This window comes from Helianthus annuus, chromosome 17, assembly GCF_002127325.2.
Source record: "Helianthus annuus cultivar XRQ/B chromosome 17, HanXRQr2.0-SUNRISE, whole genome shotgun sequence".
In the NCBI taxonomy this organism is placed as follows: domain Eukaryota; kingdom Viridiplantae; phylum Streptophyta; class Magnoliopsida; order Asterales; family Asteraceae; genus Helianthus; species Helianthus annuus.
Genome location: NC_035449.2, coordinates 58,491,451 through 58,518,830, shown reverse-complemented (window position 1 = coordinate 58,518,830; position 27,380 = coordinate 58,491,451). Strand labels below are relative to the sequence as shown.

Sequence of the window (27,380 nt, the reverse complement as noted above, 5' to 3'; positions counted from 1 at the left end):
ATTTGTTTCGGTTTTATGCCCATTTTGATTTTGATTGTGTCATAAAAGGGGCTTATACTTTTTGTGGTGTTGTTTGAATTCAAGTCTTTGATACTTAAATCACATCATGTTTGTTTGGGTTTAGACAACTATGGGTTATTCCAAAAACTACTGGTGATAAGGACTACACGAGTGGAAAAATTACAACTACTGGAACCAAGTGTATAATTATTAAACCACTGGAACCAACCAGGCATTTAGTCTAAACTTTTTGTACCAACTAGTGTAGGTGTAAAGTTTATCATTATGAATGTAACCTTGGATGACATATGTTTTGTAAGTATAAAAATGTAAGATTTGGGATCGAATTTCTGTAAATGTTTAATTAAGTTATAAATTATTAAGGGGTTACACTCAAGTGTAGCATTATGGTTAAAGATAATAGTTAACAAGCATAATATATATGTAATACACATATAAAAGCTAGTTTTTTTCATAAAATGTTGAGTCATAAAATATACTTACACATTAATTATCTTTTATATACAGAGAGAAAATATATCTTGCTTTTACATATACTACTAGGTTTATACCCTGCGCGCGTTGCGGCGCGCTACGTAGCGTTGGTTCAAGATCGCATTCTTGGCTTTCTTCATCTAAAGTGGATCGAGCAAAACCAAAATAAAAAATTTGCAGCCTGTTCCGGTGAAGATTCACAGTTCACCTCTTCATCACCGAACTCTTCTTTTGCGACCAAATACTTTTGCCAAAGATACCCTATATCCTGTACATGTCAAACACACAAAAGCATTTCAAGTTTGTGCCAATTTGACTTTTGAGGTCAAATGTATAAATTTTGACCAATTGGTTCTTTTGACTTTATTATTTAAGGTTACCTTCCTTTGACACTTGCTGAATTCCAACTTGCACTTGGAATATTTTGCCATCTATCATGAAGACCAAAGTCACTAAGAATCAAATTTTGAAAAATCAAAAGGTATAAATGGATAAAATTGTAACATTAGAGTGGCTCAACTAAAGGTAATATTATATTAAATTCTTTTTTTTTTAATTTTAGACTGTAATGTAATACCTCATCGTATAGAATAAGAGTAGGTGGTTTTGGTAAGAAGAAAAAGCTCTTTTCAAGCGGATAAAGAACGCCATCTTCGGCTTTTAACGATGACTTCACAGCGTAACCGTCTTGACAGCTACGGAATTTTCCGGGACTTGTGAGTTTTGTGCCTGATAAGCCTCTCAATACCATTGTAACACTTCATAAATCAGTCCCTGTTCATTTTAAATATTAAAACCATCTAAGAATAAACGAAAGTTGGTGTGAAAGCTCATATAAGATGGCAAGATGGGCGAGACAAACGGATCGGTATAAGTCAAAAGGGGTTCGGAAAGAAGTCGAAACGGGTTTGGGTCGTTGCTCAAACCAGGTCAACTTGGACCGGCCCGCAAACAACTTGTTATCCATTTCTTGTTCAGTTGTATATGTAATGTGCTAAACATGTTTACAAATAGACTTTAACTTTAGGAGATTTTCATGCAGAATACACTGCAGATGACTTTCAATCTGTATGACCCGTTTGAGCCAATCTATTTAGTTAAATGGGTTAAATCCTTTCGCATGGCCCGTTGGGGATAAAAAAAAAATATCCTAAACCGACCTTTTTTATAGGTAAACGGGTCAAAAGTATCACTTCTTATCATAGTTGTTAATAGCGTTACAACGAATAGAATAGCGTAGCGAAGCGCTCATAACACCTCCATAGCGAGTAAATAGCGGAATTTCAGGGCTTTTTTGTTCTAATATAAATAGCGATAAAATATACGTATACAATAGCTGAATTTTAGGTTTTTTGTTAAATATACGTATAGAAACACCGTGTTTGGATGTAATATACATATAAAATATTTCTGAAATCTTCTTCTAGTGTATCGCTACTAAACATAAAATAGCGCCCACTATTTCATCTCTATCGCTACGTAGCGTATAGGTTGCTTGTCGCTATCATCCGCTATTCGCTATAACAACTATGCTTCTTATGTCCTATATAAATGAAAGAAAGGGAGACTGGCAATTCATTTTAATCACAGCAAGAATTTATAACTTACATAAAGAAATTACCTTATAAGTTGGCTCTAGCTTGTCCTTGTATTTGGTAGCGAAAAGATCTTCATTCATGGTCAATGTGCTTTCCACCACATAATCTGTTTCAAACTATGGCACACCAAAACAGATAATAAATACATTTTTTTTTTCTCAAAATAAAGCAAACCCAATCATCAGGAGCAATTGCAACATACCTGCAACGATACATAGTTTGACCCTTACGGATAGGTGGATCAAGGGTAACAACAACAAATGTATGTGGTTGATTTGACTGCATTACAACACGGAAAAACGTAAATAGAATATTCAGTAAACGTTTATCACTCACCATACCCAGATACCCTTTCCAAAACCTCTTTGTCTACTATATATAGTCAAAAAATCATATGGTCGAATGATTTATTTATTTCACAAATGCAAACCCCCTCTTACACCCTTGACTAAAACGACTTGAAATCAAAGTCGACAATTAACAGACGAAACCAACAATAGCAAACCTTAATAACCTAATTACATAAAAAGGTTGATTCAAACAACAATCAACCAAAAAAAAAGATCGAAACTTACCTCAATCGTTGGGAAAACTCTGACTAAACCCTAGCCGCCGAACTGGGTCACCGAACTTTTAAAAAATAAAAACACTGCAAATGAATCTAAAAGTCACATATTAACCACAAAATCAAAATCAAAGCTTATTATCAGATGTAAACATGAAAAAAACAAACAAACCTTTCGGTAACGAAGCATCCTCTTTGGTCTTACCAACAATATCCATAGGCCCCATCTTTGACTCTTCAAATTTAACAAAAAACACACACATAATCATCAGATCTGAACCAAATTTCAACAAAAACACACAGATCCAAACAATAATTGAAAAAATAAGGATATGAAAACTCACCGAGAAGATCTAAAACAATAATTGAAAAAATAAGAACAATCATATCTTTTACGATTGATATGATATATTGATATACCATACATGCTGTGTTCTTTTTTTCTTTTTTGAATGTATCCTGTGAGTTCCAGACCATTGTTAATCCTTAGTCATATTCAAGTATTCAACTCTCTCAATTGAACCCATACAGACCCATTGAAAAAGACCCACTATGACCCAACAGGTTACCTTCAACCCATTATGAGTTTATGAATTATGACCTAAATTTGGGTTTGTTTTGCCTTATACTTCAACCAGTGAAGTATTCCTTTTGACTTTTGAGAGCATCTTATTCGGATAAGATATCGGGTGCTCTAAAATGAGTGATATCGATATGGTGTATGTTTTCTAAATCGACACTACAAATGTGGAGCTATGTAACTAACCGAAATTAGAAAATATGATGATGAGACATACGAAACAAACTTGTTAGCATACACTCGATCTATATAACTTGCACCCCCTCATTTCAAAAACCCTAGATCAAATATGCGCACACCAAACCCCCATTTCCCTCTGCTCTCTCTCGATCTCACACCGGTGATCGGCGGGTTTCTGTGGTACCGGCGCCGCTATGGTGGTGTCGGCCACCATCTCCAGTGACAACCACACTCACACCCCCCCCCTCCGATGATCTCCAGCGACGGCAGGCAGAGCCGCCACCCCTCACGCCGGCGGCGGTGAGTGTCTCGACGACGACGGCGGTGTGCAGCTTTTCCGATGGTCGACGGGCGAAGGGTCTAGCAGCCGCTGGTTTCTTTTGTCAAACACACTCTACAAACCCTAATTCAGTTCCTCTCAACCTAATACCCAGCTTCAACAGAAAACCTAGAAGACGAAAGAGAAGGAAACTAATTTGATACTAACCTGATAGCAGCAATGGTTGCAAGAGGCGAGAGCAAGCAAGAGAGCAGAATGGTGAACGATCTAGAACAAATCCCCTGTTGTAAAGAGTAGGGCTTCTTTGAACGATCCAGAACAAATTCCCTGTTGTAAAGAGTAGGACTTCTTTGTTGAGGGGTATTATGGTCTTTTGAGTGGGGCACCGACATTTGTGTTTAAGAATATATAAACTAGATAGAACCAAAAAAAACTTCATAGCCTAATCAATAAATCAAAAGCACAAAGAGTGATGTGAAGTGTCTGAGGATGTAGAAGATTTTTTTAAGGCTTATGGGGAGATTAAGGGGGTCTATGTCGCCAGGAAAAGAGATAAGAGGGGTCTCAGATTTGGTTTTGTCAGTTTCAGGGGGATTCAAGATCCTACAGAAATGGTGAAGTGTCTGAACAAGGTAAAAATGAGGAGTTTCTCTCTTAAAATCAACCTGGCAAGGTTTGCTGTTGAAAACTCTGAATTCTTCCGGAACCAGGAAGTTAAACATAATCAGAGACCTGTGCAGTTTAACGTCAGGGTGCCAAATGTGTTCAACTCGAATCCGGTGGGAGCGGGGCTATCAAAGACTCGCTAGTGGGAAGTAGCTCGAGGAAAGAAGACAGAATGGTTGAGGTTTCGGCTCATGTCAGAGGTAGGAGTCACGGGATCGATAGAGCTGTGGTGGGCAGGACATTAGACTTAACAATGTTGAGGAAGCTGGATATCGAGGTCAAAAAAGTTGGGTTCTCTTATTCAGAGATTAAATATTTAGGAGGGCTTAGTGTTATGATTTTTTTCGATGAACAAGAAGAAGTTGCGGTTTTCATTGAGTCGATGGTTAAGGAGCGACTTATCTTCTCTTCTCTTCTCTTGTCCGGTGGGAGGGTCAAGTTTTACCGTTCATACGAATCGCATGGCTCAAGATCATAGGTGTGCCCTTGCATCTGCTGGAGAATGAGGTTTTCGACTCCATCGGCAGATTGTTTGGTAAGGTTATTCACCCTTCCCAGATCAGCGATGATTCCGGTGACCTTACTTTCGATATTGTGGGAGTGCTAGTTGGTGATGGGGTGGAGATTGATCAGGAGGTCACTTTGCTTTGGGAAAACAAAAGGTTCAAAGTTTGGATCAGGGAAGAATCGAGAGATTGGATTCCATATTTCCTTAAGGTAGAAGATGGTTCATCCCAAGTGGATAATTCTGAACCTTTTTCGGTGGGAGTAGGTATCGCTACCGGTACGTCTTCCGGTGAAGGAGAGAAACCGGTGGAGGAAGTGAGACCGTCACCTGGCAATCCCGATACGAGCATGCAGGATCAGTTACCACGTGATGAGACTTTTGGGTTCCCTAGGTGGGAAGATGGATGGGAGGATGGAGAGAATAGGGACCCTACAATCCCTAGGTTCTCTTCAACAGTTTATGCGACAAAAAGGAGCAAGCTGGTGAGGGCCCACGAAAGAAGTAAAGGAAAAAAAACCATTAATGTTTTTGTTAGTGACACTGGTGTGGACCGGCCCAGGAAAAGGCCCAGAGCTGATAACCCAATCTATGAGGCAAAGAAGATGGATCTGGGTCCAAATAAGGAGGGAGGGGTTTTTAGTAACTCTAAAAGTTTGGGGGGGTCAACAAACATTCTTGATAGACCAGAGGGCAATTTTGATCTTAATATAAACCCGGTCCCATCTCTATCTCATTCTGGAATAAGTGGGGTGAATGCACAGATAGAAAAAGAGGTTGGAGAGGTAGCAGAACCTAGTGGGTGCTCCGATGCAGCAGTGGACGGTAGTAATCCCGCTGAGGAAGTGGAGATAAACGAGACAATCGAGATGGCTCTTAAGCTCAGAGCAGATCTTCAACAACATAGAGATCTTGTTAAGGAAACAATTGCTAAAGAAGGAATCCAATCCGGTAAGTTATGAACCTCTTATCTTTAAATATTAGAGGCCTATGGGTGGAAGCCAAAGCAGGGTAGGTGAAAAATATGAGAAGAGATTCGGATGTTTCTTTTATTGCCTTTCAAGAAACTCAATTATCGGATATGGGGGAAGTCGACTCGGCTAAATTCTGGGGTGATAATGATTTCGATATGGATTGGGTTGCGGCCAATGGTAGATCGGGAGGTTTATTGAGTATGTGGGACCCGAAGATTTTCAAGAAGGTCGAGACGATTAAAGATCAGCACTACCTTCTGTTTAGAGGGATAGTTTGCGGTTCAAATAAAGAAATTAACTTGGTTAACGTATATGCGCCTCAAAGAGTTCCGGAAAAATCGCTTCTGTGGGATAAAATTTTGGGTTTGTTAAACTCCTACCCGGGGCAGTGGGTTATTATGGGGGATTTCAACGTTGTCCGGAGCCCGAAAGAAAGAAAGAATTCTAGTTTCAAGGTGTCCTGTGCTAGAGCTTTTAACGCTTTCATTAACGAAGCTGGGCTGTTGGAATATGAGATGATGGGAAGAAAATACACTTTCTTGGTTGAGAACGGTTCTAAAATGAGTAAGATTGACCGCTTTCTTGTTTGTTTCAGTTTTTTTAGTGATTGGCCAGATGCTTGCCTGAGGGCTCTGCCTAGAACGCATTCAGATCATAACCCTATTGTATTGACAACGGCCAAAAAGAATTTTGGTGCCCGTCCGTTTAGAGTTTTTAACTCATGGTTAGATAAGGAAGGATATGTGGAAACGGTTGAAAAAGCGGCGACGGATTTTATAGGGATGGAGGAGCCCCCGGATGTGGTGTTAAGCAAAAAATTCAAATTTGTGAGAGATTCTATTAAAAATTGGAGGGAGGTTATGATACATAGAGAAAATGAGGAAGAGGAAACTCTTAGAGAAGAATTGGAAAATCTGGAAGTTACGGCTGAAGTTAGGGATCTGGAGGAGGACGAAGTCTGGGTTAAAGCTGAATGTAAGAAAAACTTGGGGATTTTAGAGCGTAACAAAACTAGAGACCTCAAACAAAGATCTAGAATCCGATGGGCTATCGATGGTGACGAAAACACGTCCTTTTTTCATGGGGTGGTAAATAGAAGAAAAGCCTCTAATACTATACATGGATTGTCTATAAATGGAAGTTGGGTTCAAAAACCCACAGTCATCAAAGGGAGGTTCTATCATTCTTCAGGAACCTTTTTTCTGAATCTCTCACAAGTAGACATAGTTTGCTTTGTCCAGGGTTACGCTCGCTATCTGAAAGGGAGAGGTCTAATATCGAACTGCCGCTCTCTGAAAAGGAAATTAAAGAGGCTGTTTTTCAATGCGGGTCGGATCGGGCTCCCGGCCCAGATGGCTTAAACTTTAAGTTCATCAAACCTTTCTGGCATCTTTTTGAAAGGAATTTTTATGAAGTTTTATTAAGGTTCTACTCTACAGGGGTGATCAACCGTGGGTGTGGGACTTCTTTCATCACTCTTATTCCTAAGTGTAAAGATCCTTCTAGTCTGAAAAATTACCGTCCAATCAACCTTATAGGAGTTATAAGCAAAGTGATTTCGAAGATCTTGGCGAACAGATTGAAGAAAGTGGTGGGGAACATGGTATCGATGTCTCAATCGGCATTTGTAAAAGATAGGTATACTCTGGATGGGCCACTTATGCTAAATGAAGTCATGTCATGGCTGAAATTTAGAAAGAAAAAAGCTTTTTTCCTAAAAATCGACTTTGAGAAAGCATATGATAAAGTCAATTGGAATTTTCTTATTTCGGTGTTAGCTCAAATGGGGTTCCCGGATAGATGGTGCAAATGGGTTAGAGGTATTCTTGAATTTCAATGTCAAAAAGGTTTACGACAAGGAGATCCGCTATCTCCTTTCATTTTCCTCATTGTGATGGAAGTTTTGTCGAAGCTTATCTCAAATGCTTGTGACTTAGAGATGTTTAAGGGGATTAAAATCCAAGATGATGGGCCTATTCTCTCACACTTTCTCTATGCAGATGATGCTCTCATTATAGGGGAATGGTGTGAAGGTAACATAAAGAAAGTTGGCGAGAATTTTGAGAATTTTTCATTTGTGCTCAGGCCTTCAGATCAATCTTAATAAATCAAATTTATTTGGAGTTGGAATCGCTGAAGATGATTTGGATTATATGGCGGGAATTTTGGGATGTCAAAAAGGATCCTTTCCTTTTACATACCTCGGTATCCCTATCGGGGCAAATATGAATCGAGTTAACAATTGGTATCCGGTTGTGGAGACATTTCAAAGAAGGCTCAGCTCTTGGAAGGCGAAAACTCTCTCGATCGGGGGTAGGGTGACTCTCATAAAGGCAGTTCTTGAGAGCCTTCCTATATATTTTTTCTCCATATTTAAAGTTCCTGTTAAAGTGGTGGATACATTGGAGGCTCTTATGAGGAAATTCCTTTTGGGGGGGGGGGGGGGGGGTAATGACATGGTTAAAAAAATACACTGGGTCGCTTGGGAGAAAGTGGTGTTACCTAAAAAATGGGGGGTTTGGGTATTTGTAGGCTTAAAACGATTAATGACTCCCTTCTCTCCAAATGGATATGGAGGTTCAAGACAGAACCCAATAGTTTATGGAGAATAGTGATCGAGGCGTGCCATGTAGTAAAAAAGAGATGGTCGGAGATCCCTTGTAATCAGAGTATTACCGGAATCTGGAATAATATCGTCAAAGCTGAAAAGAAAATTATTATTAACGATATAAAGGCCGGTTGTCTTATGAAAGGAAATGTGGGAAACGGGAACAATATTAGATTCTGGATGGACTTTTGGACAGGAGACAAGCCTCTTATGTTCAGATGGCCAAGGCTTTTCAAGCTGGAAATTCATAAAGAGTGCAAAGTTTCTGAAAGGGTTGTGGTTCAAGATGGCTCTATGGCTGGTAATTGGAATTGGCATCATCAGCCTTCTTTGCCTAGTGAGATTATTGAGCTGCAGGAGTGTAATAATTTTGTGGTTTCGCTTAAGATGGAGGTCAAAGAGGATTCGTAGGGGTGGCTTGGGGATAAAGACGGGAAGTTCTCGGCGGCTTCGGTTAGAAAGCTTTTGATCAAGGAAAGAGCGGAGTGTCCACTTCAGCCGCTCGAACGGTGTAAATGGCTTCAGTAATGAAGTTGGTCAGTTATTCAAGAAAACAAGAAATGGTGTATATGATTTCTGTAATCATTAACACTAAGAATAAGGAACTTCAGGACATCCCGGTAGTCTCAGAATACCCAGATGTCTTCCCGGAAGAATTACCTGGATTACCACCCGATAGAGAAGTAGAGTTTAGAATTCATCTAATTCCTGGAACTACACCGATAGCCAAGGCACCTAATCGATTAGCACCCACCAAAATGCTAGAACTAAAGAAACAGTTAGATGAATTACTAAGCAAAGGGTTTATACAACCTAGTTCATCCCCTTGGGGAGCTCCAGTGTTGTTTGTTAAAAAGAAGGACGGATCCATGAGAATGTGTATCGATTATAGGGAATTAAACAAGATTACAATTAAGAATAGATACCCATTACCTAGGATTGATGACCTTTTTGATCAGTTGCAAGGAGCTAGGTATTTTTCTAAGATAGACTTACGATCCGGATACCATCAATTGAAGGTACAAGAAGAAGACATACCTAAACTGCTTTTAGAACTAGGTATGGTCATTATGAGTTTACAGTCATGCCCTTCGGATTAACGAATGCACCTGCAGCATTCTTGGACATGATGAATCGAATCTGTAAACCGTATCTGGATAAATTTGTAATTGTCTTTATCGACGATATACTTATTTATTCCAAAAGTCAGGAGGAACATTGCGAGCACCTGCATGCACTCTTAACTTTGTTAAGAAAGGAAAAGCTTTACGCCAAATTCTCGAAGTGTGAATTCTGGCTGCAAGAAGTGCAATTTTTAGGTCACATGGTGAATTATGAAGGAATTCACGTAGATCCTGCTAAAATAGAAGCAATCACCAAATGGAAGGTCCCGCAAACGGCTATGGAAATTAGAAGTTTTCTAGGCTTAGTTGGATACTATAGACGATTTATTAAGGATTTTTCTAAGATAGTTGTACCCTTGACTAAGCTGTCCTGTAAAGCAGTTAAGTTTGAATGGGGATCTAGACAAGAAGAAGCTTTTAAGATATTAAAACAAAGGTTGACAAATGCTCCAATTTTAGCCTTGCCCAAACGAACAGAAGATTTTGAAGTATACTGTGATGCTTCAAAATTAGGATTTGGATGTGTGTTGATGCAACGCAAGAGGGTAATTGCATATGCCTCCAGGCAATTGAAGAAACACGAGGAAAATTATACGACTCATGATTTAGAATTAGGAGCCATAATTTTTGCCCTTAAAATCTGGAGACATTATCTGTATGGAAGTAAGTTTACTGTTTATACAGATCATAAAAGTCTAAGATATATATTTGGGCAAAAAGAATTGAACATGAGGCAAAGAAGATGGATGGAAATCCTAAGTGACTACGATTGTGATATTCAATATCACGAAGGAAAAGCAAATGTAGTTGCAGATGCTTTAAGTCGTAAGTATCATGAAAAGCAAAAGCGAGTCCGTGCTCTCAGATTAAATCTGCAAATTGATTTAATGGAGCAATTAAAGAAAGTTCAAGAAACATCAATCAAAGACGATGCTGAAGGAATGAAAGGATATATAAAGGAACTAGAACAAGGAAACGATGGAATTTGGAGATTCCACAAGAAAAGAATTTTGGTACCAAAACAGGGAGAATTAAGAAATAAAATTTTAGAAGAAGCCCATAAATCTAGGTATACCATGCATCCAGGAAACAATAAGATGTACCAAGATTTAAGAAACAATTTTTGGTGGATAGGAATGAAAAAGGACATAGTTGAATATGTATCTAAGTGTCTTACTTGTTCACAAGTTAAGGCCGAACACCAAAAACCTTCAGGACTACTACAACAGTTAGAAATGCCTGTATGGAAATGGGAACTCATAACAATGGATTTTGTTACTAAGTTACCCAAAACCAGAAAAGGTAATGATGCGATTTGGGTAATTGTGGATCGATTAACCAAATCAGCTCATTTTCTACCGATGAAGGAAACCTTTAGCATGGAAAGATTAGCCAAATTGTACGTAGATGAAGTAGTATCCTTACATGGAGTTCCACTCTCCATTGTATCAGATCGAGATAGTCGTTTCACTTCCCATTTCTGGACTAGTTTCCAGGAAGCAATGGGAACCCGATTAAATTTAAGTACTGCATATCATCCTCAAACAGACGGACAAAGTGAAAGGACGATACAAACCTTGGAAGACATGCTTCGAGCATGTGTAATTGATTTCGGTGGTAATTGGGATAACCACTTACCCTTAATTGAATTCTCCTATAACAATAGTTATCACTCAAGTATCGAAGCTGCTCCATTTGAAGCACTGTATGAACGCAAGTGAAGAACTCCAGTTTGTTGGGCAGAAATAGGAGAAAGTCAATTATCAGTACCTGAAATTGTGCAAGAAACTACTGACAAGATAACTCAAATCAAAGAAAGATTGAAGACTACTAGAGATCGCCAGAAAAGCTATGCAGACAATCGCCGCAAACCACTAGAGTTTCAAGTCGGAGACAAAGTACTTTTGAAAGTCTCTCCTCGGAAAGGAGTAGTACGATTTGGTAAGAAAGGAAAACTGAGTCCAAGATACATAGGACCATTTCCAGTAATGCAACGAATAGGACCAGTTGCTTATCGCTTACAACTACCAGAAGAACTAGCTGAAATACATGATGTGTTTCATGTATCCAATCTCAAGAAATGTCTATCAGACGAATCCCTGGTAGTACCTCTTCCAGAGATAAAGGTAAACGAAAAATTGAAATTTGTGGAGAAACCACTGCAATTAGAAGATAGAAAAATCAAATTTCTTAAACATAAACGACTAGTGCTAGTCAAAGTCAAATGGGATTCAAAGAGAGGACCAGAATACACTTGGGAGCTGGAATCAGAAATGAAGCGAAAATATCCTCATCTATTCTAAGTAAATCTTGAGGACGAGATTTTCCTTAAGGTGGGGAGGATGTAACAACTCTCACTAAAATTTATACTTAGTATGTTAATTGTCTATTAAGGAAACCCTAATTGAGAAACCCAAGTAATTCTGCATTAACCCTAAAATTTTCAGAACAATCGGAATCAGGATCAAGGCCCCTAAAACTCAGGGGGGGGGGGTAAACCCTAGTTGGTAATATCCTAACAGTTTAACGTGTAACTTGAATTTTCATGCAAAACCAACTCAGCTGAGCTACCTGGACACGAACCTACCCTACCCTAAAAATGTTACCCGTCGCGACACGCGAAGGAGACAAGTCTCCCTGTCGCGACACGCGAGGGAGTCAATTTTTCAGTATAAATAGGGGGTTGGCACTTGAATTCAGGTGTTAGTTCGACGTCCTAATTCAAATTATACGTTGAGTTATAGCAGAAACAGTCCTACAAACACACACGATTCACGAATCGTTGCCGCAAAACAGGGTAATAACTCGATCGCTATTACGATTCAACGTCCGATCGATTGAAACTATCCAACGATTGTTTGAGTGCTGCTCAAATTGGGTTTATACTTTGTTATTCATCGTGATTTCGACAGGATGTTTGAGTGCTGCCCAAACTCGGGCTATACTCTATCATTCGTTGTGAATCCGCTGGATATTTAAGTATTGCACTTTGTCAATCGTTGTGAGGGTTTAATCTCGTGAATTGTCATAACTGCTGTATTAGTTACTAACCCAGTTTGTGTGCATTGTTATTTAAATTAGGTTAAACAAGGCTAATCAGTAGGCTTATATACTGCTCGTTAAATCTGCAATGTGAGTCATTCTCTTTTTATCAACTGTTTTACAATACCTCAAATTATTTTCAAAAGGTTATAACTACAGGGATTAAGTCGTGGTTATCTTAATCAATGGCTAGTGGGGTATTGTGCACATTACTAATTTCTCACGGGGTTAGGCTAATAAGCCCTAACACAGGTTAGGCATATAAGCCCTAACAGTGATAATCATCACTAATTGGGTGACATGACCCAATAGTGGTATGACCACCGTCACTAGGAGGTGACACGGTGCCATATAACAATAAGATAGAAACCATTGTAATCGCTCTTATGCTGTAATTTATAACTAAGTGTCATTTTATCAAAATGAATGATTCACTCAGTATTTCCTCGCTGACAAAACCTTTTTCAAACATGTTTTAGGTGATATGTTGTAAACCAGGAAAAATGTTGTGAAGCACTACAAGCTTAAAAGAGTGGCTCAATATAAATAAATAAGAGAAACATGTTTTGAGAAATAAAGATTTCCCAGTGAAATCATGTTAATGTAACTTACGGGTTTTATCCCTAAATTATGTAACGGACATTTTTAATATTAAAAGATCATGTATTAAAGACTTCCGCTGTCGCCTAAATTAAATAACACGGGATTCCTGTCTCACGGCTCTGGACTAGGTTAAACCGGGGCTAGGGCCGTGACATAGAAGGGCACCGGTAGAAGCGAAGACATCAAGTCGTTAGGATTCTTATGGCTGGATAACAGGTCTAAATATAAGGGTTTAGATCGGGATGAATGGTGTAAATATCCTATGTATATGTTGTAATTTTTTTCCTGGTTTTCGGTTTTGTTTTGGGGGAGTCACTGGTTTTCTAATGAAGTTTACTTTTCAAAAAAAAAAAACAAAGAGTGATGTGACGTTGCATAAATAATCAACATTTGATTAAGTAAAGGGTGCTACTTTCTACACCCCCCCTATTTACTTTTTTCACCCCCCTCCTCTCACATACTTACAGGTGGGGCCTGCGTGGGACCGACAGTTTTCCTCTCACAAGGGGGGGTGTAATCAGGAAGGAGGGGGGGTGTGTATAGAATGGGCCTTTTGGTTATGTTGTTCTTACTGGTAATTGGTTTAGCATCTAATTATCATTTCAATGGAACTAGTTGGATTCCCTTCTTCGCGGCGGGTTTTGGTCGCCATCGACTCGGTTCGTTAAAGTATAGGTATGATACATGCACTAGGTATAACTACCAATAGAGATACGCCCAAAAGGATATCGGCGTGTGTTTTACATTGATAGAAAACTATAGAAACAAATGCCAGTATTGATATTATTTGATGGACTCCATTACAACTCTTTTTTAAAAAGTAATTAAAAAACAAAGAAAAAAGCTAAAAATATGATTGGTCTAAATAAATAAATTACTGCACAAGTATTTTGAATTTATAAACTATAAGAATAAGAATTGTTGTGTCATATGTTTAGTTTTTAGTATTATATTATAATATATACTGAATTACATCGCATTAGCTACATTAAAATTGATTTTTTTTTTTTATCTTTTTCATCAAAAAATTTTCCTTTTTTATTTTAGCTACATGAAACCTAAGCATTTTTATTTTGTTTTTATAAATCAAATAGGAAATATAAAATACTTTCTTCTATGTCTTTTAAGTATAATTCATAATTATATACTTAAAGTACTTTCTTTTATGTATTAAATATGCCAAACAATTTGTGTGTTATGTTTTTTATACTTTTAGAATAATTATAGTTTTATCTGATTCATTTATATTTTATGACTTTACTCGAGTTTTATATATGATGTGATGTATCGCCACATCATGCGGGATATTTTACTAGTTAAAACAAAAAGGTGAAATTTCAATGCTCATTGTGTAATTTACTCTTTTCTTTACTTGTTAATTGTTATAGGATTTGTGTGGGTGTTTGGTTTAGCTTATTTTGAAGCTAGTTTTAAGTTATTGTCTTATAAAAAGTTAATAAGTTATTTTGATAGTGTTTGAATAAGGGTTGAGAACTGAGTTTTTTTATTTAAAAAAAGTAAATTTCCATTTTAGTCCCTGAGGTTTGGTCTAAATTGCCATTTTAGTCTAAATAGTTTTTTTTTCCTCTGGGTCCCCTGACTTTTACATTTTCTTGCCATTTTGATCACATTGCCTAACTCAGTCTAAAAATTTGGTTATAACCAGGGGTATTTTTGGCATAGCTATTGTGTAGTAAACTAGTAATAACCATGGGTAGTTTACAACATATTTTATAAACCTCATAATAATTTAATACAAAAAATACCCCTGATTATAACCTAGTTTTTAGACTAAGCTAGACAATGTGATCAAAATGACCAAAAAAAAGGAAAAGTCAGGGACACATAGGAGAAAAAAAAACTATTTAAACTAAAATGACAATTTGAAAAAAACTGATGGACTAAAATGAGAATTTAATTTACTCTTTAAAAAAAAAGAAGAAAACGTGAAGTTAAAAAAAGGAGTAAATTACAAGTTTTGTCCTTTATGTTTACACCAAATTACAGGCGTTGTCCTTTAGCGCAAAAGTTGACAAGTTCTGTACTTAGTGTTTCAAAATCTTGCACGTTTTGTCCTTTAGGTCAAACCCAGTTAGATTTTTTAGTTAAATATAGTCATGTGCCTTGCACATGAGGGTATTCTTGTCATTTTATATTCCCATGGACTATTGAGTAAATAAATTAAAACAAGGGACTATTTGTGTAAAATATAAAAAATAAAAACCTTTAATTTATATCTCTCTAAACTCTCTCTCTCTCTCAGTTATCTTCCTCTCTCTACTTATTTGTTATCTCTCAAAGAAATTGAATAAAAATCAAGTTATCCTTAAAAAAGATTTGGAAGAATCTGCAAAAATCTACAACAACAATGACGGTGGTGGTGGCTTCAAGATCAGCGGCGATAGAGACGGCGGTGGTCGGTGCATATTTTTTGATGATCGGACTGTTGTGGTGGGCGGAATCAGATCTGAACGGGGTGGCTGTGGGTGATGAACTGTGATGGGCAGAATCAGATCTAAACAGCAAGTTCAATTTAAAGAATAAACAACTAAAACAACTGTTCCTTACCTTTTTCACCGCCAAAAACCTGATGGACAGGTTTCTCCCTACCGAACAACCGGTTACTCTTTGATTTCAGAGAAAAAGATAACGACGGAGCATCACGATGCTTCTTAACATCATCATCATCATTAAACTTCGTTTTCTTCTCCAATTCAGAATCTGACGACGAGGACGAAGAATTATCGCGATGAATCTTGTCGGTGATGTTTTAAACGATCGATTCGTCTGTGGTCTCCGATTCATAATCTAGACACTCTTTGGTGGGAGGTGGGTGAACTCTGAATGTGAGAGAGTTTAGAGAGAGAGAGAGAGGGGGGTAGAGTTGTAAATATCATTCTGCTTTATTTTATTAAATTCAATATTAAAAAACTAAGTTAAATGATCAAATTATCCTTGTGTAATATGATTTAACCAAAAAAATCTAACTGGGGACATAACGTGCAAGATTTTAGAACATTAAGTACATAACTTGTCAACTTTTGCGTTAAATGATAACACCTGCAATTTGGTATAAACAAAGGACAAAACTTGTAATTTACTCTTAAAAAAAAGCTACCCAAACACACCCTGTATCTAAAAGCTGTAAAATCGCTCACCGACTATCATGAGCACAAACCCTAAACCCTGAATCAAAATCTGCCCGTAGAAACCAAACAACATCCATGGAGGACAGCTTCAATGCTCGAGTCGACAAAACTTTCGGATCTCTCCAAGCTTCTTCTTCTTCCTCTTCCCAACCTCCATCTTCTCTGAATTCTCTCTGGTCCCTCACCGACGAAGAAATCGAACGAAACAAATGGCTACAAGACAAAATCGATCCCCAAAAAGACACCGATGAACTCATTCACCGTCTCAACAACCCTAAACCCTATTCCCCCTTTCTCCAAGGCCTTGTTTCCCAACCCCGCACTTCCAATCGAGACCTGGAGTCTGATATTCAAGAGCTTGATGACGACGAAGATGACGATGATGATGAGAACCGGAAGTCGCAATTGTCTAAACCGGAAGATCACAGCAATGAGGAGTGGGATATTCGAACTTCTGTTGGTATGGATTGCACTCTCGATAACGAGGTATTATTACCTAATTTACAAATTATGTTAATTTGGTAGCGACTTGAAATTCTCTTCGGTTTAGGGTTTCTGTTACAGTTTGATTGCTAACATGATGCCTAATTTTCAGTTAGGGTTTCTGTTACTTTTTGATTGATTTTATGCTGCAGGAAGAGCTTAACATAATAACACACTGTTCAGTTTAGGGTTTTTGTTAGCTTTTGATTGATTCCATACCATTAAATTTTTATGCAGGAAGAGTTTAACATGATAATATGTTATTTTAGTTTAGGACTTTAGGGTTTTAGTTGCTTTATGATTGATTTTATTCCATTAAATTTGATGTAGGAAGAGATGAACGTGATAACATACTCTTCAGCTTAGGGTTTCTGTTTCTTTTTGATCGACCTCCTCGCCCCTTTAAAGCTTAACATGAATACATGATAACATACTCTTTAGTTTAGGGTTTCTGTTACTTTTTGGATCGAATTCATTTCATTAAAATTTTATGCAGGAGGAAGTTAACATGATAACATAATCTTCAGTTTAGAGTTTCTTTTAGTTTTTTTATTGATTTCATACCATTTAATTTGATGCAGGAAGAGCTTAACATGATAACATACTCTCTAGCTTAGGGATTCTGTTAATTTTTTATCGATTCATTCCGTTAAGTTTGATGCAAGAAGAGCTTAACATGATAACATACTCTTCAGTTTTGGGGATTCTGTTGCTTTTTTAGTCAATAAACTATAAATTTGATGCACGAAGAGCTTCACATGATAACATACTCTTGAGTTTAGGTTTTTGTTACTTTTTGATTGATTTTGTTCCATTAAATTTGTTGCAGGAAGAAGAAGATGCATTTGACAAAGTGGCTGTAGGCAAGGAAGAATCCGCGGATCGATTTTACATGAAAGATGTTAATGATTATGAAGTTGATATAGATCCCATCAACGAGCTTCCCAGATCATTTACTGATGTAACCAGGGACCCCCGAGCAAATCACACAGCAGCAAAACTCAGACTCAAAGAAGATGATGAATCCGCTAGAAAATTGTGTTTGCAGGTGTCGGAGAACAACATTCAGGAATCAAATCAAATTGCTACCGAATCCAAACAACAGATAGTGATGAATGAACCTCCAGGATCAAGTTCTAGCGTTCCTGATCATGTACGCAATCCGTCAAAATACACGCATTATACCTTTGATTCATTGGATAATGTTGATGAAGAATCTAATCGAAAAGCTTATATGGATTTTTTTAATTTAATGAAGAAGGGGTCTGCTGCCATGGAGATAGAAGATGGTGTTTCCGCTGATTCTCTAACGTCAGTAGTTTTTACTCCAAGAAAGAAGTCAGGTGATGTTTCAATGAAGAAAAGTAAGGTAGATGGACATGAAGACAAAAAAGCGGTTTCCATTAGTATTGCTGATAGTGATGAGGTTTGCATGATGGATGAAGATGAGCTGGAAATAGCAACCGATAAAAGTAGCAGCTTGCAGAAAAGTGGTCGCAGATATCGAACAAGAGGCAGTACTAGTGTTGAATGAGGTATTGTTACTTTGCACCAAGTATTGTTTTTGCCAAATGTGCTACAATTGTTTGTGTATTCGTTGAATTGTGTTTTAAGGAGTTTTATACAATGGTCTTGGGATAAGATGTGGTTCCTAATGGTCCAAAGTGTACAGGGTTACAAGCACATATAAATGCTCAGAATCTTTCAGGCTTACCAACCATCCCTCCAATACCAATCACAATGCAACACAGGTTATCTGAATTTGACACAATCAACAAGAAGTAGATACAAGTTAATATTAAAAAAAATTACAAGATCAGTACAAAATTACAATGTTACATATAATTAATTTGTAAGTATTTTATAAATAGAGTAAACTTCCGTTTTGCTCTCTGTGGTTTGGTCACTTTAACGGTTTTGCCCCACCCTTTAAAAATAGTCATTTTCCTCCGATAGTTTGCTATGGTTTTTCCATTTTGCTCCCTGCGGGGAGCAAAATGGAAAAACAGACAATTTGGATGGAGTTAGAGGCGGGGAGCAAAATGGAAAAACCATAGCAAACTATTGGAGGAAAATGGTTATTTTTAAATGTTTGGGGCAAAACCGTTAAAGTGACCAAGCCACAGGGAACAAAACGGAAGTTTACTCTTATAGATATAAGTTTACTCTTATAAATATAAATGTATCGCACACCTGAGGTTCAGGACCCAACCACCTCGTAGCATCTCTGTCTTAAAACCAAGATTTTAGTGCATATTGATGGCTAAAATATAATTCTAAAATGAGGTTATTGTTGAGAAGGTGTCATTATTAGTACAAATAGATCATGGCATATCCTCACATTGGCAAGCTTTGAGGGTTAATGAGGAACTGTACTAGATCGATTTTGTGTAATGTGGACCTTTGGCTAATCTCCCTCTCTCACCGTCCTACATTGTGGCATTTGTGGCAAGGATGCCATGTGGCCTTCAATGTATGCATGTGAGCATTGGATTGTTGGTGACGTGCTTGTCTGTGAGCACTGCATTTGTGAGTTATGAGGTTACCTGGAGGATGGCAGAAGTGAAAAATAATGCCAACAATGTCATTAAAGGACGACAAAAATTGTTGTCTACTGAATAGCTAAGAGTGGAAGCTGTTGATCAAACACATGTAGTAGAGTAACAGGAAGAATAAAAGAAAGACTCACTAGAGCATGTGTTATACCTGGTGAGGGGAGCAGTTATACTTGGTGAGTGGTGAGAGGGATTAACTCACTCACTCACCATGTGTAATACACTCAATTAGTAAGTGGTGAGTGATTTTTATTGGGTTATTGATTATGAATGTTTTATGTTTCCATTTACTAATTTACTAATTTAATAATATGATAATTAGAATCAAGCCCCGTGTTGTGACGAGGGTGTAAAACCGTGCCATATAGCACCAATGTTACACCGCTGCCAATGACCACAAACACTGAGTCGATCTAGGCCTTGGGGGTTTCGACGAGCCTGACAAACAGGGAAAATAGACGTAAACACATTGAACCACATATGCACGTTGCGCCGTCTTAACTCGCGAAACGTAAAAACAATGAACCACACACGTATGTTGCATCGTGTTAACTCACATAATTTAGAAAGAAACATAAGACGAAAAATTGCGCATTATGAAAAGTATAAGGGACCAAAGTTAAAAGTAAAAGAGTTGTGAGGTTAATATGCAAATAATTAAAAGTTTTGGGCTAAAATTAGAACAAATTTTGTGGGGTTAAAATTGTAAAAACTTTTGTGTTAAGAGTAAAAAATCAAATATTATTTGAAAACCCCCCAAAGCATAAAGTATAACACTCTCATCCACAAATGTTGCTAATTAATGGCATATAAATTATTTACCAATGACCTTTTAGCCTAGTGGTTAAGGGGGAGGTGAGAAACTTTGCTTCTCTTGAAAGTCCTAGGTTCAAGTCCATGAAAGGGGGATTTTAATACTAATTTGGTGATACTAACATACTAACTACTAACCCGGTTAGCGACATCCTAACTGTACGCCGTTCAAAAAAAATATAAATTATTTAGTGTAATATTATGACTCGGAAAAGCGTCCACAACTCTATTAAATACAGATTAACAAAATGACAATATCAAGATTTTTCATTGTATCAAAATAGCTTTTATTATTCCTACATAAGTCCGGATCGGTTATACCTACTACTTTAGATCAATCATGTTACTGATTAATGCAACAAAACTACAATATTTGATGATGTAGGTAGGTTTACCACGAAAAAGATAATATATTCAGCCTACCACCTCCTAATACTTCTCTCAGATGATTAAAGGTTTAAAAGCATCTATTATGATGAGATGTTTAAAATAACAACCCATGTGAATGGTAATATTCCATCGAATGCGAGTCCCCATGCCCATTGAAGCATATGGTTGAGTAAAGGAAACCTAATATCCACTAGGTAAAATCCTTACTCGCCTAAAAGGGTAAACTCTTATCTACGACCAGGAAAAGAGAATTTCCCCTTACTCCTTTTAGCCTCTGAGTTGGCCGCCCAAGCTAGCTGGGTTTAAGGTATCCGCTATATATAGATGATGTCTTTAGGTAACATCTACAATCTACAGTTCCCTCACTTACACTCATCAAACTCTCAATTCCAATTACTCCCTGTGAACATCTAACTAATTCTAACGGTTTATTGTTTTGTAGAACCCCTTAATCCTACGAGACGACTATACCATCCCTTGTTGGTTATTTATTGTTTCAGTATACTCCGACACTATTAATCAAGAACTTGATCAAATAATTATTTTTTTCAGTATAAATTTCGTCGAAAAGGGAGCTGTATCGACAATATAGTATTTTTTAGTATCGCAAGCTATAACAAGCGAGAGTACGTAGGGGTGTTCAAAACTATCCGTATTCGAAAATCCAATCCGAAATATCCGAAAAATCGGATATCCGAAATCTGGATATCCGAATTTTTCGGATTCGGATAGTGATTTTCAAAATTTTCGGATATTTCGGATATCCGAAATATCCGAAAATTTAATTTTCATTTTTTTCGGATATTCGGATATCCGAATATCCGAAAATATCCGAAATATCCGAAAACTTATATTTGGATATCCGAAACTATCTAAAATATCCGTTTCCGAATATGAAAAAAAAATAATAAAAAAATAAAAATTAAATAAGAAGTTGGATTTTCGAATATCCGATTCACTATCCGAATCCGTATCCGAAATTTCGGATATCCAAAATTTCGGATACGGATTCGGATAGTGAAATCTGGTATCCGAAAATTTCGGATATCCGAAATTCGAATATCGAATTTTCGGATATCCGGTTTTGAACACCCCTAAGAGTATGTACCGGTACTATGACGAACCCAATCAATATTGTTTGAGCTACATCGGTACCAGTACCGATATTTGTTTCTATGGTTTTTGTTCAGTGTAAAACGTGTGTCAATACCCTCTTGCCTCTTATGCACATCTCTTTCGATTACTACACCGAGTGTAATTATCTTACCGTTATTAAAAAAAACTTAACCGAATTGATACCAATCATATATTGGACACGTAACACAAGAAATCCCACTAGCACATATTTAAAAACGGATTGGTGTTACTTGGCTGTAAAAAAATGCTAGCTAAAAAAATTTAACGGTTAAAATCTAGTCTCCAGTTATAAAAAGCTTAATAAAAAAATTTAACGGTTAAAATCTAGTCTCGAGTTATAAAAAGCTTAGATTGCACAAACGCCACGTTGGTGTTCCGTGTACGAAGCCTTTCTAGAGAACGGGAGATAGGCTCATCCCATCGAACCCTAAACCTGCAAACAAACAGGATGTTGAGAGCCGGAACCAGGAGATTCGCCTCTCTCACATCTCCATGGAGGCACAAAAACTCTGCCTCCGTCACCGTCATCTCCGATAAAACACAGATCGATGACGCCGCTAACCACGATCTCCGATCCACCTACCTTTCATCCCCTGTTAACCAGTATTTTCATCTCATGTCGTTAAGAGGTTTGTTACTTTTATCCCTTTTTGTTACTATTCATATTTCCTCACGGTAATATTAGCCTCTTTTAGACCTAGTTTTTCAAATCTGAAATTGATACGGATCACATCCTGTTTCACCATGAAATTTCAGTGGTTTGATTATCTGATTGTTTTTATTTCTAGGTTTTTTTTTTGTTTTTATTTGCATAGTAAAGATGTGTTTTTTTGGGGAATTTTTATAGCCCTAGTTTGTGTGTTTAGGGTTTCCTTTTGATATCAGACCTGTATATGGTTGATAGACCATTGGATTTGATATAAGTTTAGCTAAAAAAGTAATGTTGTGATATTGATTAAAAGAAGATTTGGTTTTTAACTAACTTTTGTGGAAACAAGTTACATACATAGTGTTTTAACAGCTATGAAAGCATCATTATTTGTTAATTTGGATGTCAAATAAGTTGTTCTAGGTTAACATCATTTCATCGGTGTCTATTGTCAAGTTTTGATGACATTTTGACATTTATATATGTAATTCAAGCACACAGGAACCGGAAACCCTAGTTTCTTGAATTGGGCTTCTTTGAACATTTTCATGGTTATGCTAATAGACTGTAATTACTTTAGTAGAACACTTGTTATCAAGAATGTAAGAGATTTCTAAAGAGAGTTTAGTTTTTTAAGCATTTCTATAGGATACAAGTCTACAACGAGTTTAGACTATATGTAATGGATGCGTAAAGAGGATAATAACAACATGCTGTAGATTATTGATGTACTACTTCCATACCGTTAAAATTACAAGTTAATTCGCCACTACCGTTATACAAGTGTTTGACATTATGTTTGGTCACTTTTTAATGACAAAATAAAGAAATGTTGTGGACTCACAATGGCTATCAGCCCACCCACCTAGATAAATAAAGACATACATGATATAAGGAAATTAACCCAAACATATACAGCTTATATTTATTATATTATAGGAACTGCTTGTGCTTTTTGAGCATAATAGAATTTTTATATTTTATGCATGCACTTCAGTACATATAGGGTTGTTGCTTAAATTTTTTAATACGCTCAAAAGTAGAAGTGAAACATTATACAAGCTTTTACTTTTTCAGGGACCTTTCATAATTAAGATGATATTCTCTTAGTTCCATTTACTTTTAATTCTATAGTTACTATACAATTATATTCATGTATGATCATTGCAGGATTTGCTTCAAACTCGGTTACTCCAAATTTTGAGGACAAAGTTCCACCAACGGTAGCAGCCATTACAAACCCTACTTCAAAGATTGTATATGACGAGTACAACCATGCTCGTTATCCACCTGGCGACCCAAGCAAACGTGCATTTGCATATTTTGTCTTGACAGGTGGCAGGTTTGTGTACGCTTCATTGATTCGGCTTCTGGTCCTCAAATTTGTTTTGAGTATGTCTGCGAGTAAAGACGTTCTTGCCCTTGCCTCTCTTGAGGTTGATCTTGCTAGCATCGAGCCCGGGACCACCGTGACCGTCAAGTGGCGTGGAAAGCCCGTATTTATCAGGCGCCGGACTGATGACGACGTGAAGCTGGCTAATAGTGTTGATGTGGCATCTCTCCGGGACCCACAAGAGGATGCGGCTCGAGTGAAGAACCCTGAATGGCTGATAGTGGTTGGTGTGTGCACCCATCTGGGTTGCATCCCGTTACCAAATGCTGGTGATTTTGGTGGGTGGTTTTGTCCGTGTCATGGTTCTCATTACGACATTTCTGGCAGAATTCGGAAGGGCCCCGCACCTTATAATTTGGAGGTCCCGACTTACACTTTCTTGGAAGAGAACAAGTTGCTGATTGGTTGAGTTTTAAAATATCTAAAGGTGTTGGGCGTATTTAATTTTCAGGCCAAAAGGTCGGTGTTTTGGCGGTGTTTAGTTTATATGTTTTTGTAAGATGGGAGTATCCATTTCATGTTTGCGTGAATAAGACTTGTTACTTCATTTGAAATGATGATGATGATGATATTTAGACTGATCATGCCAATCTTGAGATGATGTTTGGATTTGTGTTTTTAATTCTTTGAATAAGTAGTTGTGGTTCATGGCAATCGAGCCCAACATACGCTATTCGAACCAACACTAGTCTGAAACGTCTAGACCAATGTTGGTCCGAATGATAATTCTACCATACGAGTCAAAAGCCACTGTGTCATGCTTAGATATAAACCAACACACCTATATCCTACAAAAGGGTACATGTGAATATGTACCCGTACGTTCATTAGTGACCACATGACATGAACGATGAAGATGAAGTCGACTGATGTCTAAATTCTCTATACTAGCAAACATTTACGATTGATTACTATCTTTATTCTCGTCATTTTACCAAATACCTATTCTCTCACTGGAGTCGTATCAAGATGGGAGTATGATTATATTCAACTTTAAAAGAGCCAAACTAGTTTTATCCTATTAACTATCAAGCCAGTTTTTAATTTGATATCGTAGATGTAATAATACAAAAGGAATTGATCATTGGCACAAAGAATAAAGGGTATAATCTCATCTCTCGAAAATGCCTTTAACGTAAACCATGCCTTTCTCACTCAGCTTCAACTCCTTTCTCATCTGGTCAACCTGTTGGTCATCACCTTGAACAATTATCTCCGACAGCGTCCCATCTTCCGCCACAATCATCCTCACCTTGATCTGCTCTTTTCGTGATGCTCGCTTCCAGTAATACGCCCCTCTGTTACAAACCTCAATGTCAGCTCTTTCCAATTTTCATACACATATTAATTCACATGTGAAAACAACTTACGCGAGTGGGCTCAGAATGGTGAGGCCAAACCAGTTGTTGCCGAAGTCTGGGACGGTGATGGTAAGCACGAGAGCTACACTACCCAAACTGATACACGTGCAGAACGTTAGGAGTGCTGCTTGGCCTCTGCTTGGAACCATCACGCCTTCGAATCTGTTGCAAACTACATTTAGTAATACTGGAACTGGAAATTACTCGTGTTATGGATTTATGGTGAGGGCTTACGTGATGGTCTCTCCTCTGTCCACCACTGAGAAGTTGTTACGAGTGAAGAACGAGAGGATTTCTCCGGCGACTTGGTTAGGCGTTTTCTTCGTTCCTGCGATTTCTTCTTCCACAAACGTCTTCTTTACAACCTGAACGAGTCATTTTCGTTAAGAGGTATTCATAAACAGCTGAAATTGACTGAACCGTCTAGACATAAGACACTTGGCTGGTACGGTGGTTTGAACAATACATGGTATGGTTCACTGTTCGGTTTTAACGGTTTGGCACTTGGCTAGTATGGCGGTTTGAAATATACATGCTTTGGCTCACGTTTCGGTTTTAAAGGTTTGGCGGTTTACTATTTAAAACTTGGCTAGTATGTTTTAACTCTAAAAGAGTTAACTGTCATTTTCGTCCCCATGGTTTGTTCACTTTTGCCATTTCAGGCCAATTTTCAAAATTGCACAGTTTTTCTCCCTGTCATACTGGAAACGTGTCATTTCAGTCCAAAAAACTAACTCCAGTTAGAATAACTCAGTTAGCTTAGGTGTAAAATGGTCATTTTACAGAGTTTTTGTTTTCATTTTTTTAGACTTCAGGTTTTAAAATAAACTTCATAGGTAAAATGAAAAAAATGGAACTATGTAAAATGATCATTTTACCTCTGAGCTAACTCGGTTATTCTAATTGGGGTTAGTTTTTTGGACTGAAATGGCACGTTTCCAGTATGTCAGGGAGGAAAATGGTGCACTTTTAAAAATTGGTCTGAAATAGCAAAACTGAACAAAACGAAAATGACAGTTAACTCTAAAACTTGAAACCAGCTGTTTAATATATATTTTTTTTTTTGGGAAATATAAAGTTATGCACTTTTTCAAACAGCAATTTTTTACACCTAAACATCATCTAACCTTAATTACTTAACCAAATTATTGGTTAATGCAATTTGGTAATCAGTAAGTAACCAATAGAGAAAAGAACCTTAGACTTGACGGAACGCTTGATGAGGGACCAAAGTCCGGGTACGGAGATGACAAACAAACCGAGAGAGGTGTAGTAGCTGGCGGTTGAATACCCAACAGCAGCAGCAGCATCTGCAAGTAGAAACAAAGGTGTTTGAACAGCGACTGTTGCAGTCTCGTGAAGCGATGCTGAGATTGCGGGTGGTTTGTTCTTCTTTGATGCCCCCCATGGTTGTTGACGATGGAGAGAGGGAGATGGTCTTCTGGTGATTGTTAGTTTGGATGGGGGGAGGTTGAGAGAAGATGGGAGAAGCAGCTTCGCTACCGCCATCGCTCTTTTTGATTGGTTGGACCAGGATTTGCCCAGTTTCCTTTTATCCTTTTTCTTTTATATTTTTAAGTTCCTATTTTTCATATATTTTCTTGTTTCTTATAAAGACAAGTGTATAAAAGCCATTTTTTATACCCACTAATCCTATACACACATTTTGTCCGACGAGCATATTTTTCGACACACTTGTACCACTATGATATAAAGGAGTTTTATTATGGTATATGAGATATTATGAGTTAGGTTGATAAATTCAACAAAAAAGATAAAAAAGATAGAAAGATAAAGTAAATTGTCATTTTAGTAGATTTTATTAAAATTGTAACTTAGGTTAAATATTTTTTTTCTTGTCATTTTAGTTCAAATAGTTTTGCTTTCTGTAATTTTAGTCCTTAACTTTTGTCATTTTTTGTCATTTTCATCCAACCCACTATCTCCATTCAAAAAATTTAGTTAACTTAGGTGAATTTTGGTCAAACCACATTTTTCTTTCTTTTTTTTGCAGGTGCGATGGTATGGGGATGATGTTGTGCCGGTTTACAAGGAATATGATAGCGGTGGTTGTTGGTTTTATGATGATGGCAGTGGTGTTGGTTAATTAGACTTGATAAGAGAACGTGATTGTAGAAATTGTATTTTATATATTATGAATGAGATTACAAGAGGTATAAATAGATTACATATTTACATAAACAACCCTCTACTATAAACTAATCATATA

The 27,380-nt window shown here is 37.3% G+C and overlaps 4 protein-coding genes and 1 long non-coding RNA gene across 9 annotated transcripts; 3 read left to right on the top strand and 2 right to left on the bottom strand.

Annotated features, from left to right (window-relative positions):
* Positions 1 to 553: 553 nt before the first annotated feature.
* Positions 554 to 4,040, bottom strand: LOC110922426. 3 transcript variants are annotated; one of them, XR_002583144.2, is made up of 8 exons: positions 3,906 to 4,040; positions 2,831 to 2,893; positions 2,669 to 2,754; positions 2,296 to 2,372; positions 2,117 to 2,209; positions 1,073 to 1,269; positions 876 to 926; positions 554 to 763 (listed from the first exon to the last, which is right to left on the bottom strand). It is a non-coding gene; the product is annotated as an uncharacterized LOC110922426 (long non-coding RNA). The 3 variants fall into 3 exon arrangements; XR_002583145.2 differs by having other exon boundaries at positions 2,669 to 2,742; XR_002583146.2 differs by having other exon boundaries at positions 3,003 to 4,015.
* A 1,853-nt stretch (positions 4,041 to 5,893) lies between these two features.
* LOC110924264 lies at positions 5,894 to 7,204 on the top strand. Its single transcript, XM_022168294.1, has one exon. It carries the CDS (start codon positions 5,894 to 5,896, stop codon positions 7,202 to 7,204), a length of 1,311 nt encoding a protein of 436 aa, XP_022023986.1.
* A 9,135-nt stretch (positions 7,205 to 16,339) lies between these two features.
* On the top strand, positions 16,340 to 18,507 carry LOC110921035 (nuclear polyadenylated RNA-binding protein 3). 3 transcript variants are annotated; one of them, XM_022165300.2, is made up of 3 exons: positions 16,341 to 16,855; positions 17,682 to 18,005; positions 18,114 to 18,507. In XM_022165300.2, exons 1-3 carry the CDS (start codon positions 16,445 to 16,447, stop codon positions 18,384 to 18,386), a joined length of 1,008 nt encoding a protein of 335 aa, XP_022020992.1. In that variant the 5' UTR covers positions 16,341 to 16,444; the 3' UTR covers positions 18,387 to 18,507. The 3 variants fall into 3 exon arrangements, with proteins under 3 accessions (XP_022020990.1, XP_022020992.1, XP_022020991.1); XM_022165299.2 differs by having other exon boundaries at positions 18,111 to 18,507; XM_022165298.2 differs by having other exon boundaries at positions 16,340 to 16,855; positions 17,682 to 18,507.
* A 3,594-nt stretch (positions 18,508 to 22,101) lies between these two features.
* LOC110921036 (cytochrome b-c1 complex subunit Rieske-4, mitochondrial) lies at positions 22,102 to 24,390 on the top strand. Its single transcript, XM_022165301.2, has 2 exons — positions 22,102 to 22,376; positions 23,567 to 24,390. Exons 1-2 carry the CDS (start codon positions 22,196 to 22,198, stop codon positions 24,196 to 24,198), a joined length of 813 nt encoding a protein of 270 aa, XP_022020993.1. The 5' UTR covers positions 22,102 to 22,195; the 3' UTR covers positions 24,199 to 24,390.
* Positions 24,391 to 24,751: 361 nt separating this feature from the next.
* On the bottom strand, positions 24,752 to 26,822 carry LOC110921274 (protein COFACTOR ASSEMBLY OF COMPLEX C SUBUNIT B CCB1, chloroplastic). Its single transcript, XM_022165566.2, has 4 exons — positions 26,348 to 26,822; positions 25,385 to 25,515; positions 25,160 to 25,312; positions 24,752 to 25,087 (listed from the first exon to the last, which is right to left on the bottom strand). The coding sequence occupies exons 1-4, from the start codon at positions 26,657 to 26,659 to the stop codon at positions 24,901 to 24,903; spliced, it is 783 nt and encodes a 260-aa protein (XP_022021258.1). The 5' UTR covers positions 26,660 to 26,822; the 3' UTR covers positions 24,752 to 24,900.
* Between the last annotated feature and the right edge of the window lie 558 nt (positions 26,823 to 27,380).